Source organism: Balaenoptera musculus, chromosome 3 (assembly GCF_009873245.2).
Source record: "Balaenoptera musculus isolate JJ_BM4_2016_0621 chromosome 3, mBalMus1.pri.v3, whole genome shotgun sequence".
In the NCBI taxonomy this organism is placed as follows: Eukaryota; Metazoa; Chordata; class Mammalia; order Artiodactyla; family Balaenopteridae; genus Balaenoptera; species Balaenoptera musculus.
In genome coordinates, this window is record NC_045787.1 from 63,179,528 (window position 1) to 63,196,488 (window position 16,961).

The following is a 16,961-nucleotide window of genomic DNA, read 5'->3' on the forward strand; positions in this document are numbered from 1 at the left end:
AAGAGCCTCATGGATATTGCCACTTAGATGTCTGAAAGAGACATCTTTCAGGTTAAAAGCAAACTCTTGATTTTTCTCCCTAAAACCTACCCTTCCCCAATTTCAGGAAATGGCATCATCATCTAACCTAGCTGCTCAGGCCCCAAACAGTGGAACCATTCCTGATTCCTCTCTTTCCTTTAGACCTTGTTTTGGCTTCTTAGGGCTGCTGTAATAAATTACCGCAAGTGGTTGGCTAAAAACAGCAGAAATGTGTTCTTTCATGGTTCTGGAGGCTAGAAATCTGATATCAAGGTGGCAGCGGGGCCGTGTTCTCCAAAGGCATTGGAGAAGGAGTCCGCCTTGCCTCTGCCAACCTCTGGTGATTGCTGGCAGGCCTTGGTGTTCCCTGGCTTGTGGCCCCATAACTCTGTTCTTTACCTCTGTTGTCACAGGGCCTTCTTCCCTCTGGCGGTGGCAGTGTCCAAATCTCCTTCTTCTTATAACCATACCAGTCATTGGATTTAGGACCCTCCCTAACCCAGTTTGACATCTTAACTTGATTACTTCTGCAAAGACCCTGTTTCCAAATAAAATAACAACTGACATGTTCTGAGTGAACATGAATTTGGGGAAACACTGTTCACTTCAGTACAGACCTCCACATCCAGTCCATCAGCGAGTCTTAGCCCCTCCATCTCCAGCAGTTCTTACCACTGCTGCCACAAGCTTTGTGCAAACCGGCATCACCTGGATTACAGCCTCATACCTGGTCTTTCCCACACCACTGTGGCCCCCTCCAGTCCACACTACCCAAGGCAGCCAGAGGAACCTGTTTAGAGTGTCAGTGAAATCATGATTCCCTTGCACAAAACCCTCTGGCGGCTTCCCAATACCAGGGAACACAGTCCAGCTCTTTCACTTGGCTTGAAAGATGCTTGGTGATTTTGCCCGCCCTGCAGCTTCATCTCCCGTCTCTGGGCCCCATGTTCTCTGGGCCTCAGCCACACTGGGACACTTTCTGGCCCTCAGTCAAGCTGAGCTGTCTTGTGGCCTTTTCATTCACCGTTCTGCTTGAAACACTCTTCCCCCAGATCTTCATTTGACCATTTCCTATTCATTGTTCAAGTCCCAGCTCACCTGTCTCCATCCCCTCCTTAGAAAGGCCTTCCCAACCCAGCCTAGCAAATGTCCTCTCTCTCTCTCTTTCTGTGTCTCTGTGTGTGTGTGTCTCTCTTTCTGTGTGTCTCTCTCTCTCTGTGCGTCTCTCTGTGTGTGTCTGTGTGTGTGTGTGTATGTGTGTCTCTCTCTCTGTGTTTCTCTCTCTGTGTCTCTCTCTGTGTGTGTCTCTCTCTGTGTGTGTCTCTCTGTGTCTCTCTCTCTCTCTCTGTGTCTCTGGGTGTGTGTGTGTGTCTCTCTCTCTCTCTCTGTGTCTCTGTTTGTGTGTGTGTGTGTGTGTCTCTCTCTCTCTGTGAGTCTCTCTCTCTCTCTGTGTGTCTCTCTCTGTGTCTCTGTGTGTGTGTGTCTCTCTCTGTGTCTCTGTGTGTGTATCTCTCTCTCTGTGTGTCTCCCTCTCTCTCTGTCTCTGTGTGTCTCTCTCTCTGTGTCTCTGTGTGTGTGTCTCTCTCGAACGCACACACACACACACGCACACACACTAGCCTGTTTACCTTCCACATGGCTCTTCTTTTCAATATCTGAATTTACCTTATTCATTTGTATGTAGATAATAATACCACTGACATGATTTATTATTTATTATTTCTGTCTCCCCCAGTAGAACGTAAGTTCCTGTAAGCAGCTAATTAGTTTCCCTTTGTCCACCTCTGTACCCCAGTTCCTATGAAAGTGATTGGCACAAAGACAGTCAGTATTCTGTGTCTGGTAAAATGGGCTTCCTTTGTGTTTTGTGGCTCCCACCCTCCCTCCCAAGGTATGTTTCATTTTCTACTGGCAAAATTTAGTGCTTTTATACATTGAAACTTTTTGTGTACATTCCAATGTTAACAATTGAGGGGGAGAAAATGGCCTATTTTTATCCCCCCTCCCCAACCATCTCTAAAATTCTCTGCAGTGGCTTCTTCAGAATAGCTCAGCTAATTCTGTAGCCATCCCCGCTCTTTGCACACATAGGCACATGCTCCTTCACAACTGTTTACATGCTTTATACACACCTCCCGGGGTCAGGAACTATCACTCATTGTCCCATCCCTGTCCCTGTGGAAAAGCATTTCTAGATGTGTGTGTAGCATTCTGTAGAAAGAAATGTAGACGGATTTGGAAAATTACTATTATTTTGGTTTGTGGGGAAATTTTGCCTAATGCAAGGATAGGAATATTGTTCCACATCAGACTGGTGAGCTGCTTCTTATCCAGAAGAGGTAGCAGATGCCCATCAGAGAATTCAGATAACGTACAGAAAAATCGTCCTCCTTTCTTTTTTCAGATAGTTGGTTATAAAGTTGGGCAGAAAAAGAAATAATTGGGAAATTTAAAGTTTGTTCCTTTTGTTTTTTGGTGTTCTTTATGTTAACCATTTCTAGAGCATTTACTGTATTTTCAAAGGCCTGGGTAATACCGGTTTTACTGTCAAGAAACTCTGACCAAGAGTATTAGATTTCTTGGTTTCTTTTAATATATTGCCATATTTTAATTTTCAAACTGGTTCCAGTTATTGTCTCCCACAAACCTGTGTCCCCTCTCAGTTTCTAGCCTGTCTCTTTCCTTCTTGTCTCAGCAGTTTTCTTGAAAACTCATTTAAATTTGCTTATTCTGTGGCTTCACTTGTCGCCGACTCGTCAAAGGACCCCATTCTTCTTTGTCAGAAGTCACCGTCGCCCTCCATACTGGCTGTGTGTCCTTGTTGCATCTTTACACTAGCACAAAAGCTGATGGCAGCAATGGGAGGGCTGGAGCTTACATAGCGATAAACACAGGCAGCTAGCGCTTCTTGTGAATAGGTATTCAGACAGGGTGTTTCAGTGGGAAGAGGCTGGATTTTAGAATCCAGTGACCTTGCCATAAATCCTGGCTCTGCTCTTACCATCTGTGACCTTAGGTGGCTACTGGACTTCTCTGAGTCTCAGTTTCCTCATCTGTAAAAATGAGGAATATATTTTATACAATTGTGAGAATTAAAAGAAGTAACACCCAATGGTTCTCAATAAGTTTTGTTTTAAACTTAGTATATAATCATTTCTTCAAGAATCTAAATAGCACATATTTTTAAAAATCCATGAGAACAATTCAGCTGACAGTCTTAGTTACTGATTTTCTTGAAAGGTGAAAGCAAAGGGAAGATACTGATTTTGCCGTTCTTCATGTATTTTTTTTATCACAAATAATGATAGACCTGCTGAGCTTCTTTTCCTCATTCTACAAGGATGTGGTTCTTTTCATTGTTACAGTTAATTGCACTTAGAGAAAATCTCAGGTTAAACTGAGTAAGGAGAAGAACTTTACAAACCAAGGATAAGGACACACTTACAGAAAAATTGTTTTAAAACCCACTATGCAAAATTTGTTCATTGCCTCATTAGTCCTTTCACATTTCTGGCCATGTGCTTTGAGTGGGAGCTTACCTCCTCATAACACACACATACACACACACACACACACACACACACACATGCATCTCCCCGCCATCTCTGACACCTCCCCCACCATTGCCGTAGTGATATGAGTTTGAGGAAGGGGGATGATGCAGTTTGGGTCAATGAAATGCAAAGATGTTTTGAAGGACTTCTAGGTTACAAATTTCTTTATCTTTAGTGGAAGGTACCAGAAAGAATGCCCTCTCATCCTCTGGATGGTGTGATATGAGGTTATAAGTCTAGCATGGCCTTACCCATTTTTGCTACCTGGAAATGAGAGCAGAATTAAAGCACTAAAGAGAAGTAGACATGGGCCAGGCTAACATGAGCCTCTGAATCAAACAGGATCTGAATCTAGAACTATCTCCAGATATATAAAATAGTAATTCCCTTTTTACTGTAAGCGAGTTTGAATTGGGTGTTCTGTCCCTTTGCAAACAAAAGATTGCCAACTAAGAGTCCATTAAAATAGGAGTAATTGAATGTACCAGTAGATTACTACACCAAATTTCCTACCATATACAGACTAAAGTTCAGTTTCCATAATTGTAGCTATTCTAGATCATCTCTCAAGAATGAGTCTGTTAGTTTATAGACTCAGTGAATACTGTTATCACGATGTTCAGCACAGTGTACGTGCAAATCTGCTTGTCTGCATTAGCCTGTTTTTTTTTTCAGTTTACTAGCTAATAAAACCTCTTCATATCTAGGAAAATATTCTAGACTTGGTTCAGTGGACAATACGGAGACATTAGAAGTACTTGGTGCTGGAGCAGTAACAAATTAGAGGGATATTTGAGATTACTCTTGAAGAGACAGCACCGTGCTCATTTGCAGGGTTTTGAATTACACATTTTTGGTGTTTTACTTGTTTGGAGGCTACCTTCTCCCCATTTAAAGAGCCAGCTCCATGAGAGCAGGGACCACATCTCTTGTTCACCCAATACCTACAGAGAACCTGGAACATAGGTTGACAGACGCTACCAACAAGGTAGTATTTGTTGACCTAATGGGAAAAAGCAAGGAGAGACAGAGAGGCATGAGGTTTCCCACCTGAGAAGTGGAAACCATCGTTGTTCCATTAAGTCAACAGGAAAGGTAGGGTGGGGAGGCGCTTGAGAGCAAAAAACATAAATTTGATTTTGGGATATGTTTTTTATGAGAGAAGAATGTGTCATTAATATGGAAATATCTTGTAAGAAGCATTTCTTACAAGGAATGAGGGATTTGGGGAAATGGTGGAACTGGAGGTGTCAGTTTGGAATATGTAGAAAAACCCGTGGGAGAGAATCATGTCCCCGAGGGAGGGAGAACTGGATGGAGTCAGCTCAAGAACAGACCAGAAACCAAGCAATGAGGCAGAGGTGGACAACCTGGAGGATTGGGTGGAGAATGGGAAGAGTGTTTAGTGACAGAAACAAAGGGGGGACCATAAGAGGATGAGCATCCTCTGCTTGTTCCTTCAGACATGTTTCAGAGTAAGGAACAGACTTAGTTATCCAGAATTTCTGGGAAATGAATGCAGGTGGTTTAAACATAGTGCTAATAATCAGATTCTCTGTATTAGTCACTTTCAAACTGTTTTATTGCAACCCACTCTCATACATTTTACATTTTGACCCAGGATACACACACACACACACACACACACACACACACACACACACACACAACTGGTACAAAATTTTCCCTAAAGAATACTCACTCTCACTATGTACAGTCTACTCAGTTTTCATCTATTTCATTGTTTAAATGCTGATAACAACCCACTAAACTGATCTCACTGCCCATTAATAGTCATGACTGGAAGTTTTAAAAGCCCTGGTTTATATAATGGTCACATAGGAAATGTAATGAATTTGTGGAAAGAGTACACTTTGAGAAAATTTAAATTCCAGTTAGATAAATAAAAGTTTTCATTTAAAATCCATTACCGTATAAAACTCTATAATGGTGCTATGTTCTTATCGCTCTTCAAAATTTAGAAAAGAGAATTAAGAGAACAGCAAGTACTTTCTCAAAATAGTCAAATAGCATCTTCTCTTGCAGCTTTAATAATATTTACCAACTTGCAAGTAAAACTTAAAGTCTAAACTTTGTATCCAGGCTATGAGGTATAATTTAAAGCACTCTGGCTTTGGAAATGGACAGACCTGGGCTCAAGTCCTTGTTCTGCCACTTATTAACTCTGTGACCTTTGTCAGGTTTCTTAACCTCTCTGATTTCCTGTTTATTTGTCTGTCAATGGGGAAAACAACATTTACCCTACTTTGTTGCTGTTGTTGTTGAAGAAGCCACATTACTCATGGTCCTATATTTGGTACTTGGTGGGCATGCAATAAATGCCAATTGTTATTATTTCAAGGGTTAAAATATAGACCACTTGTTAAGCTCCTAGCACAATGCCTGGCACAAAGAAACAATAAATATGAACGATTTTTCCATGCCAACAACCAGAGTAGAAATACAGTTGTAATCCAATACAGAAATGTACAAACCAATTATATGATTTTGTACTGCACGTGACTTTTAAAGAAAGATATCTACTGGACAGAGTAAAGCACATGGATAACATTGATGTTATTGGAGAGATTGAGTCCCATTTGTATATTGTAAAAAATTATTCCTCACTGTTGTGGCATTTTTCTTAATTGCCTCACTGATATAGTCATTAACGTGATCTCAATGCATTCATTCAATAAGCCTAAATTTATTAAGACCTACAATGCCAGGTACTGGGGATAAAATTATTCACAATAAGAAACAGGTTCTAGAAGCGTGGTTAAAGTAACCAATAGTTAGCATTTACTTTTCCTTCCAGGCAGCCCATCACCATGGACCACTGACATCAATATTATCTCTGTGCTTTTTGGCTCTTCCTGATTGTACTCTAACTTTCCTCACCAAGTCAGAGGATGGCCTAAAGATGCTTTGTTGGCATTAACAACAACTCCATGGTCCACTTCTTGGCGATCTACTTTAGATGTTAAAATACCTTCCCATGTTCAAGAATTCCTTGTCTTTGACAGTTTGTCCTCAGCTCTAACTGGACAAGCCCATAATCCACCTACATGTAATCTTATTTCCATCTCACCATTATTTTACTTGCCTCTTACAAAGTAGGCAGTGAAGTTAGCTAAGTATCACATCATTTGAAGTATAAAATGAAAAATTTCCTCCTTTTCTCTATTTTAAAATTTCCTTCCCTCCCTCCCCGCTACTTTATTGTATGTCCTGCTTGTGATAGATTTCAAATACATAGTCATCATAGCAATATGGTGGGAAAATGCCCTTAATTCAGATACATAGCATCTGCAGACACTTTCAAATAGTTTTCATTGGGAGTGCTGCAATTTTTGTTAAGAAAAATAACTGCTGAGTGCCTGTGTGCAAAGCTGAAGGGCCTCCAAAGATGCCTGAGATAAAATCCCTTCACCAGGGAGTGTATAGTTCAATCAGAGAGATGTTGCATCTACCAATTGCTATAAGGGAGAGAATGACTCACAAGGTGTCTGGGGGAAGGACCATAAAGTTGAATCTCATTCTTAAATTCACACATACGGTGATTTGGTTCTTATCACTTTTCCAGATGGCTTTTTAACCCAAATTAGCTTGTTTGACCAGTGCCTACAACTGAAAAAAAGACATGCATAAATTGGAAAGACAGGAATCTCGGGGTGACAGTATTCCAGATGTGTGATGTTAGTAAAACAAACTCTCCTGGTGTCTGTGGAGTTTGGTTGTGCTGTGACACTTTGCTCTTCCAAAAAATGGCATAAGAACTTCTTGGGGGTAGATCCATTATTTTATGACAGAATGCCTTCTACATGGATATTGCCACCAATTCGCTATGTGGTTCATGTTTAAATTCAGAAATAAATATTGCCCAAGCAGCCCCCAGCTTAGATGGTGGTTTGCAATAAGGAGGAAATCTGACAAGTTGCAGAAAATTGTTGCTCTGATCACAGAGCTTTAAAATCTGTGAAAAATGGGAATCTTTTTCACTGCTTGATCAACAGATGGAGGTCTTTGATCTTAGAAATACTCTGTCAATTCTATTTAAACCACCAATTTAGAAATTCCCTAAACCAGATACATAAACTATCTATCTGAGGGGCATACCTGTAGTAAATCCTGATAGATCAAGTTTTATAAACGGGGCTGCTGCCCAGTCATTAACTGAAGTTGCCTTAACTGTGCTCTCATGTGCTCAGCTGATAGGATGGTCTTGCTGTAATATAGCACGTGGGGCCACGCTCCCAATCAGACAGCCAGTCTCCCCTCTTTCCTGTTTTCTACCTCTTTACTTTTTTATTTTTTTTAACATCTATATTGGAGTATAATTGCTTTACAGTGTTGTTAGTTTCTGCTGTATAACAAAGTGAATCAGCTATACGTATACATACATCCCCATATCTCCTCCCTCTTGTGTCTCCCTCCCACCCTCCCTATCCCACCCCTCTAGGTGGTCACAAAGCACCGAGCTGATCTCCCTGTGCTATGCGGCTGCTTCCCACTAGCTATCTATTTTACATTTGGTAGTGTATGTATGTCAATGCCACTCGCTCACTTCGTCCCAGCTTACCCTTCCCCCTCCCCGTGTCCTCAAGTCCATTCTCTACGTCTGCATTCTTTATTCCTGTCCTGCCCCTAGGTTCTTCAGAACCATTTTTTTTTTTTTTTTTTTTTTTTTACATTCCATATATATGTTTGTTTTCTACCTCTTTAGCTCTTTGTACTGCATTTGGGTAATTTTCTCAGATCTATTTTTCAGATCTCTTTACAGTTTACTCTTTCTTTATTCAACTGGGTCTAACCTGTATTTATTTATAATATCTATCCACGTTTTAAATTTCAACTTGTCTATTTGTCAGCAGTAATTGAAAGAATAATTCCATTAATTTGAAGACATTTTATGTGGTTCTTGTAAAATTTGACTTGAAATATTTTAAATTCTTTTCACATGTTTTCAGTTCCTACTTTTATATCTTTAGACTTTATAAACATCCTAATTTTAGGATATTTGAACTAGAACTATTGCATAGTTCTAGTTTCTGAAATTCTTGGTGGTGGTGGTGGGGGGGTGAGGTGGGGAGCTCCTGATCCCTGTGTCTACAGACCCGTGTTCATGGTGGATGGCTTGTGTGTTTTGTACTTTGGGATTGTGAGGTTTTCTTCAGAGGCCTTTCTTGTTGGTCATCCAGTATAGGCTGAGGGCGAGCGTTTGTCCCTCCGGAGAGGTTTTGTGTGTGCTTTTGTCAGGGCCTCCAGAGTTATCCCTGGCTGGGGCCAGCCAGTAGTGGTTCAATCTGGGCTTCAAACCTACATGAGGTGCTCCTGTGGTTATCAGTTCTCAGGGAGCCTTTGTTTCACCCTCACTGAGATCCAGGCTAAGACAGTCAAGTTTCTTAACTGTCTCCTTTTGCGGGTTGGAGAATTTCGTTTCCTAATCCTCTCTTGGGCAGAGGGGATGGTCTTTCGAGAGTTCCAACTTTATGTGGGAGTCTCAGTTCTAATTCTGTCACTCACACTTCCTGGGCCATCGTCTCCTGAATCACGTGGATTTACAATCCACGTCTCCTGTTACCAAGACTGGTAAACTGCTCTCCTCTTAAGGCAGACAGCAATAATTCAGAGGCTTAGTTCTGGTTTTCAGATCTCTCTGTGTGTTTGACCCTGGAAAATTCCTTATTTTCTTGAGAACTCAGCTATGCATTTAAAAAGATATTTATTATATTTTACCCAGAATTTCTAAGCTTCTAATAGCAAAAGATTTTTTCAAGATATCTAGTCTGCCAAGAGCACATCATCGTCCTCTGACAGTGTCTGCTAGTGGGTGGAAGATGCCTGTCTACAGTCAAAGAGGAGTATGGAGAAGGGGTCCCTGCCCTTTAGAAGCTCATGGACTTTTTCGTGTAACTCATTCATGGGTTCTGATGACTGTTCGTTCAGTCTTTCACTGAATCATCCTTACATTTGTAGCATATTCAAATAAATAGTTAGTTCCTACTATCCAAGCTTTTGTTCATTCATTCAGCAAATATATATTGTGTCCAGCATCTGCTACATGCCGCATATGTGCTCACGCTCAGCAAAAACATATCTGATCCTTATCTTCATGGAGGACACAAATAATCACATAAATAAATGTAAAATTGCAAATGTAGCAAGTGTCAGAAAGTAAACGTGCATGTTGCTGTGAGATGTGTGATGGGGGATTTACCCAGCTCAAGCCAGGAAGGGCTCATTTGGGGAAGTGAAATAAGAGTGGCTTTCACTGAGTGAAAGACGGTATATGCAAAGGCGCTGGTGTGAGGATGAGGGGCTGAAAGAAGGGTGGTTAAATGGAAGAGGAAATAGTGAGAAGAATATGGTCTCAGAAAAGGCTGAGAGGGAGCTAAGAGCCAAACCATGGACAATGTTGTAGGCTGTGTTAAGGAGTTTTGTATTTATCCTGAGTCATTGAAGGGCTTTAAACAGGGGAATGACACATCTAATTTGCCCTTTGGAAGATCTTTCTGACTTCAGAAAAGAGAACAGATTTGAGGAGGCAGGAGTGACAATGAAACTAGTTAGGAGGCTATTGTCAGTGGACTAGATGATAATTGCTGGAGCTCGATGCCAGTTTTGGCTTTGTGGATATGATGACATGGACAGATTTGAGATTTATTTTGCAAGTAAAGTTATCAGGGAGAAGAAGAGAGATGGTCTAAGAACAATTCCAAAGTTTCAGGCTTATGTAGCTGGATGGCTGATGCTGTTCCTTTACTGAGATGGGGAACACTGGAAAAGGACAAGGTTTGGTGGAAAGGCCATCGGTTTTTCTTTCGCACATATTGAGTTTGAGGTTTTTGAAACATCTAAGAGGAAAATATCAAGAGGCAGTTGGATATATGGGTCTAGAGTTCGGAGAAGAAATCTTGGGACATAAATATGTGAGTAATTTTTTATAGGTGATCATTAGATGAGATTTCCTATGGAGAGATGATAGATATCCCTTGAGTATAGAGACATGGAGGTTATTGGTGACTTTAATAAGCTCCCACTGTTTTCTCAAGTGCCATTCTAAATGCTTAACATGCACTAACTTAATCTCCAAACAAGTCTCTGAGGTTGGTACACTTATCCCATGCAGGACATGAGGAAACTGGTCACCAAAGAGGAGCCATAACTTACATAGTAGGAGAACAGGGATTTGAACCCAGACAGTCTGGCTGTGGAGTTCATGTTCTTAACCACTATGCTATACTGCTTCTCAATACATGGGTGCACAAGAAAGTATTTGTATCATCTGTGAGCCAAGGCTCATCCATCTACAGATATTGAAAATGTTTGTGGTTATATAATGCCTTTGGAGCAAAAGTATAAACTAATGTTGATTCAAACACTTTGTTAAAACTCCTTCTTGGCTTTATATTATATAACAAGACAGGCACAAATGGAAGTGTCACTAGACCGGCTTTAGCTTCAATCAGTGGCCTTTAACAAATATGTGCACATTATTCATTTAATTGCACCTGTAACTATGTGGTGGCCTCGCTGCTGAGGGTATAATAGGTAAGTAAGCAGAACCCACAGCAGTCTGAAGCCACTTGCTCCTCTGCCAAGATGTGTCATTTGTGAGTTTCATTAACCAATGTCCCAAAATAAGTGACCTTTTCCAGGTCCCTGGGGAGTGGCTTTAACTACAACATGTGTGTGTTTCTTTTCCTCCTAAGGATTTAACAACACCGAGAGAACATGTGACAAAGAGTTTATCATACGTAGAACAGCCACCAATCGCGTACTGAACGTCCTCCGTCACTGGGTCTCAAAGCACGCACAGGTAATTCAGTGGCCTCGGTAATGACTTTCAAGGATTTTTTTTAAAACCAACTTTTTAAATCATTACAACGCCTTCTGATTCTTTGGAGTTGGAGTTTGAAACCTTGAACTTGGAACATAGGAAGGGAAGAAACTGGAGGGCGGGCATACAGATCAAAGCAAACTAACGTGTACCGCTAACATCTGCTGTTTCACATCTACAAAGGGCACGGCACAAGAGATCAAGCAGGGCTCCCCTCTTCCCTCATCTCTCAGGCAACAGCACCCACTGTGGGCACTAGAGCTGTGGCAGGGCCACTGTCCCCTGCCACCCGGGAGCACTGTTCACAGGGCCCTCTCTGTAAGTGGAGTTGGCTCAGCTGGGGTGGTACCTCCTGGAAGTAAACGGCAGGTGCCCCTGGAAGTAAGCAGCATTCTGGTACCAGACACTCTGGTGTCTGGTCAGGGAGTGTTTTCTCAGCCCGATTCAGAAGATACTTTGCCTCATGCCCTTTGACGTTTCGGTTTCTAGTGCAGTTGTCTCTTGAATGTGATGGTGAGGAGCACCAGCCCTCTGCGCAGTGGAAAATTTGCATATAACTTATAGTTGGCCCTCTGTACCCATGGTCATGTGATATATGTTGTTCCTCCACGTCTGAGGATTCAACCAACTGCAGATTGTGCAGTACTGTAGAACTTACTATTGAAAAACATCCACATACAAGTGGACCCATGCAGTTCAAATCTGTGTTGTTCAAGAGTCTAATGTACTGTTTTTAAATTGCATCATGCTGACAGGACACCTGCTTGTTATCTATTTGTGTGTTTTCAGTGCAAGTTTATAGAATTTATATGGATTTCACCATCTCACAAAATGAAGCAAGGGCCCCCTTTGCCTCACTGATTCAAGGCATGAATTGTGCCAAACAATGCCCCCACTGCCAAATAAAGGGTGGGCCCTCCTGGACACTGGCTGGCTAGCACCCAGCAAGGAGAGTTTGAGAGAGAGAAGGGGGCCCTTCATGGCTCAGATCAGAACACGGGAAACATAAAATGTGAGTTAGCTAATGAGTAGAGAAAAAGAAAAAAATGCAAGGAATTCCCATGGCTCACTTCATTATATTCTCAGAGGTCTACCGCCTGGCCCTTGGTAATGAACGCTCATCAGAGAGAGTCACACGAGGGCCAGGCTTCTGAAACCCCTGTGGCAAGACAATTCACTAATTGGAACAAGTGGGATTTGGACCTCACCACCAGTTAGCCTGTGACAACTCTTAAATACTAATTAAAATAAAAACAAAGACAGCACATTAAATAAAGTATGTAAACATTTCATCTTACACATCTTTAGTAAATAAAAATGGATCCTGTATGACCCAAATTCTGAGAACCATCCTTAGCTCATTGGAAATGTCTAGTCTCTCTTTTGCACAGTCTCAGTGAGCTGCTTTGAATCCCTTTTGCCTCATTGCAGATAAAACATGATAGTGATATTTCTCTTGCACCTGACCGTCCATCCCATCATCTCTGGGTTTTGACTCAGAGTCTTGACTTCTGATTCCTGGATCCGACAGTGGCTTAGAGATGCAGAGTAGCTTCGACAGACAAAGTTGAGCAGATGCTAATTTGCTCTCTTCCCCGGTCACAGCTTGGCCCCTGCAAGTTCATGCCAAGACTCAAAGTCACAGCCCAGGTTTCCCTGGCCCCAGCTCCCTCCTCTCCTCCACATCTTCCCTCAGGAGCTCTAACCCTGCTTCCCCATCAGCCTCACTTTCCTTTTATCAATCCCCAGTGCCCTCTTTTTCTTTTTCTTTTTCTTTTTTTTATAAATTTATGTATTTATTTGTTTTTATTCTTGGCTGCGTTGGGTCTTCGTTTCTGTGCATGGGCTCCCTCCAGTTGCTGTAAGCAGGGGCCACTCCTCACCACGGTGCATGGGCCTCTCATCACGGTGGCCTCTGCAGTTGTGGCACGTGGGCTCAGTAGTTGTGGCTTGCAGGCTCAGTAGTTGTGGCCCACGGGCTTAGCTGCTCCGTGGCATGTGGGATCCTCCCGGATGAGGGCTTGAACCCGTGTCCCCTGCATTGGAAGACGGACTGTTAACCACTGCACCACCAGGGAAGTCCAGTGCCCTCTTTTTCAAATCTCAAACAGGGATCCCTCACAATTCACATATAACTCTTATAGTAGCTGGAAAAGTACCACAAATCAAATTACAGTAGGCTGGGGTTATTTTACTTTTGGTAGAGAGAATTCATGATGGGAAGAGATTGGTGTGCTGAATCCGTCACTTATAATTAAGAGATTTGGAGCAAAATGTTATCGTCTGATTTGATAGCTACCTTGTACATGCATGTATACATGTGTGCATACAGGCAATATCAAGTTGAATAGCACCAAGCCCTTGGAGTAGAAAATGGATTGATGTGAAAGCAAGACTCTCTTTATTCAGATTGTCCTGGTGGCCTTTAGTTCTAATCCAAAAAGCCCCTAGGTGTTATCTTTTGTTTGGACAGTTCAGATACTTTGCAGCCTGTTACTTCAGATGTGCTCACACATGGGAAAGCACTTTGTAATCAATTCCAATTAGGGAACCACACTGGGAAGCCCAGCTTCCCAGACCCTCTCCACATCAGGGGGTACATCGCTACATGTGTGGATGGTACAAATTGCTGAGGCATCCAGTCTATTCTCCTGTCAGGATTACGGTATAAAGTTTAGACCCCGATGTGCCAAAGGCAGTTCTTACCACTCACTCATTTGTCTTTTCTTACCTTCCCTGCACGAGTGAGTGGATTGCGGGGATCTGCGGTTAGCGTTCGATGGTCCTGGCATAACTTCATCATGTGCACAGCCTGTCACCTTCCTCATTCAGCCGAGTTCTCCATCGTCCTGTGTGTAAGCGCGTGAGGTGCAGGGTGTTTCTGTAACATTTCTGCTTCTTGGCAGGTGCTTTAGGACTTTCTTTGCTGGTGTCAGTGTCCAGGTCTCCTTTCCTCCCTTTACTGATTTGCTTTAGGCTTGGCTTGAGCCCAGGTCTGTCCATTCCAAAGCCAGAGTGCTTTTAATTACACCTCATGGCCTGGATCCAAAGTTTAGACTTTAGGTTTTACTTGCCAGTTGGTAAACAACACTTACAAGAGAAGTTGCTATTTGACTATTTTGGGAAAGTAAGTGCTTTCCTTTTAATTCTCTCTTCTGAATTTTGTAGAGCAGTAAGGGCATAGCACCATTATAGAGTTTCATATGGTAATGGATTTTAAACAAAACCTTTATTTATCCAGCTGGCATTACAAGTAAAATGTAATTAAATTCAATTTTAATTACTTTTTATTTTAAATGTAATTAAAATTAAAATGTACTCTTTCTCCAAATTCATTACGTTTCCTATGTGACCATTATAGAGACCAGACCAGTCATAATGTCTTAATGGAGAGAGGAATCAATTTAGTGGGTTGTTACCAAGAGCAGGTCAAGCCAGGCTCTTGGTAATGGATTAGTAAACAGTTCCAGTGGATAGAGCTGGTTCAGCTCACAGTCCTAGAGGCCCCATCGTGTGCCCAGCGTCTCCTCTCACCACTGTGGCACAGACCTAGCCAGGTGAGTTAGAGGAGGTGGGAGCGTGGCCCCTGACTTGAGGGACCCTAAGCAGGATGACCACCACGGTGCTTAAAGAAGGATTAACAACACAGCTTGATGCCTTTATTCAGGTTTATCTAAAGGTCTCTACTCTTCCAAAGGCAACGTCCAGCTGTGAGATGAGACTGCTGGTCAGAAAACTTGGGCTATAATCTGACTCTGCCAGTTAACCCTCATCTTTGTTGTCTTTGGTTTTCACATCACACATGAAGGGCTGGGACAAGAGGGGTTTTGTTATCTGATTCATTCAGTACCAGTTGAGTCCATTTAAGGAAGAATGTAGCATTATTGTGGCTACCTGAAGTAGTAGCTTTTAAAAAAAATGAGTAGGGAGTTGTCCTCATTTCACAAAGCAATGCAGCATGCTAACAATTGCATTTTTTCTCACATGGTAGACTAAGTAGGGACACCATTGCAATTTGTAGAAAACAGAAAAGCCACAGAGACACAAGATGTAAATTTGTCTCCAAATGATCTAGAAAATCGAGTCTCCTACAAAGTATTGGATATCATGCATTTATTTCTCATTTCTCATCAAAGGTAACTAATATCGGCAGATGCTACCCTGAACTTATTTCAGGAGAAATAAAGAGTTGCAGAAGTATGGGTGTTGGTTCTCCAGAGATATAAAATTTCCCTAGGATGTCTCCTTCAACTCTCCCCATACCCCCAAAGGTAGTGCTAGAATGCCATTTCTTCTCCTGGAAACTTCTAGCCTTTTCTTTAGTATTTGGTAAGGCTAAAATGTTTCCTTTTTTTCCTGATTCTAAACATTTTCATCTGTGAACATACTCTGCCCTAATTGCTCCTCATTTTGTTGTGCTTTTTCACTCAGTTTTTTCCTTTCGTGTTGAAAGTGCAGCCACAAGGCCGAGCTGAGTTTCCCCCATACTCCCTGTCTATGGACCAGCAGGAGAAGCGGCAGCCCAGAGTCGGGGACGACCTGTGGTTTCCTTCCAGCTCCGCCACTGTATCTTCCCTGGGGCCCTGAGCTGGTCACTCAGTCTCTCTGGGCGCTCATTTCCCCCTCTAAAAAAGAGAACAACCATCCCTGTTTTACCTCACCTAAGGAAGTGGTGAGAATTAAAGGTGACGTTGGATTAAGAAGCATGAAGGACATAAAGTACAACATAGGTGCCTATGACTATACCCCTTCCAGCTGAGGCCAGGAGAGATACGCACTTCCTCTCCCTCCAACCAGCCTGGAAGCTCCATCCAGACAGGGATCTTTGTATCTCCTTTCACCGGCTCCGCAATGCTGAGTACATGGTAGAGGCCCAGTAATAGTTGTTGAGTTTATATTTTAATGTTGCTGTTGTTCATTCTCTCCAGGAAGTCATTTTCTAGCCTTTAAAGTTTCCAAAGTCAGCCAAGACAGAGAATACAACCACTAGTGGACCAGAAATCAGGGCTGTGTGTAGAGAGAATCTGAGTAAAGGAAGTGTTTTCACTAGGTGTCCACACCCTTCTTAAGGGTGTCCTGCCGGACAGCCTTACATGTCAGTCACACAATTCCAAGGTGTCTGCGTATTTCAGGACTGTAGAGCTTTTTTTAAAAAAAAATTTTTTAATTGAAGTATAGTTGATGTACAATATTTTATAAGTTACAGGTGTACAATATAGTGAGTCACAAGTTTTAAAGGTTATGCTCTATAGCTAGTATAAAATATTGGCTATATGCCCCATGTTGTACAATATATCCTTATAGCATATTTTATACACAGTAGTTTGTACCTCTTAGCCCCTTACCCCTATATTGCCCCCCCTCCTTCCCTCTCCCCACTGGTAACTACTGGGGTATTCTCTATATCTGTGAGTCTGCTTCTTTTGTGTTGTATTCATTAGTTGTTGTATTTTTTAGTTTCCACATATAAGTGATATCATACAGTATTTGTCTTTCTCTGTCTGACTTATTTCACTTAGTCTAATACCCTCCAAGTCCATCCA

At 42.0% G+C, this 16,961-nt stretch overlaps 1 protein-coding gene across 5 annotated transcripts in view; it reads left to right on the forward strand.

Moving 5' to 3' along the window:
- RASGRF2 (Ras protein specific guanine nucleotide releasing factor 2) overlaps positions 1 to 16,961 on the forward strand; it is a 229,960-nt gene that overhangs the window by 164,511 nt on the left and 48,488 nt on the right. For all 5 annotated transcript variants that reach the window (XM_036848287.1, XM_036848288.1, XM_036848293.1 and 2 more), the window contains one exon: positions 11,291 to 11,397. In XM_036848287.1, the coding sequence (XP_036704182.1) occupies positions 11,291 to 11,397 (107 nt within the window). The remainder of the gene's footprint in view (positions 1 to 11,290; positions 11,398 to 16,961) is intronic.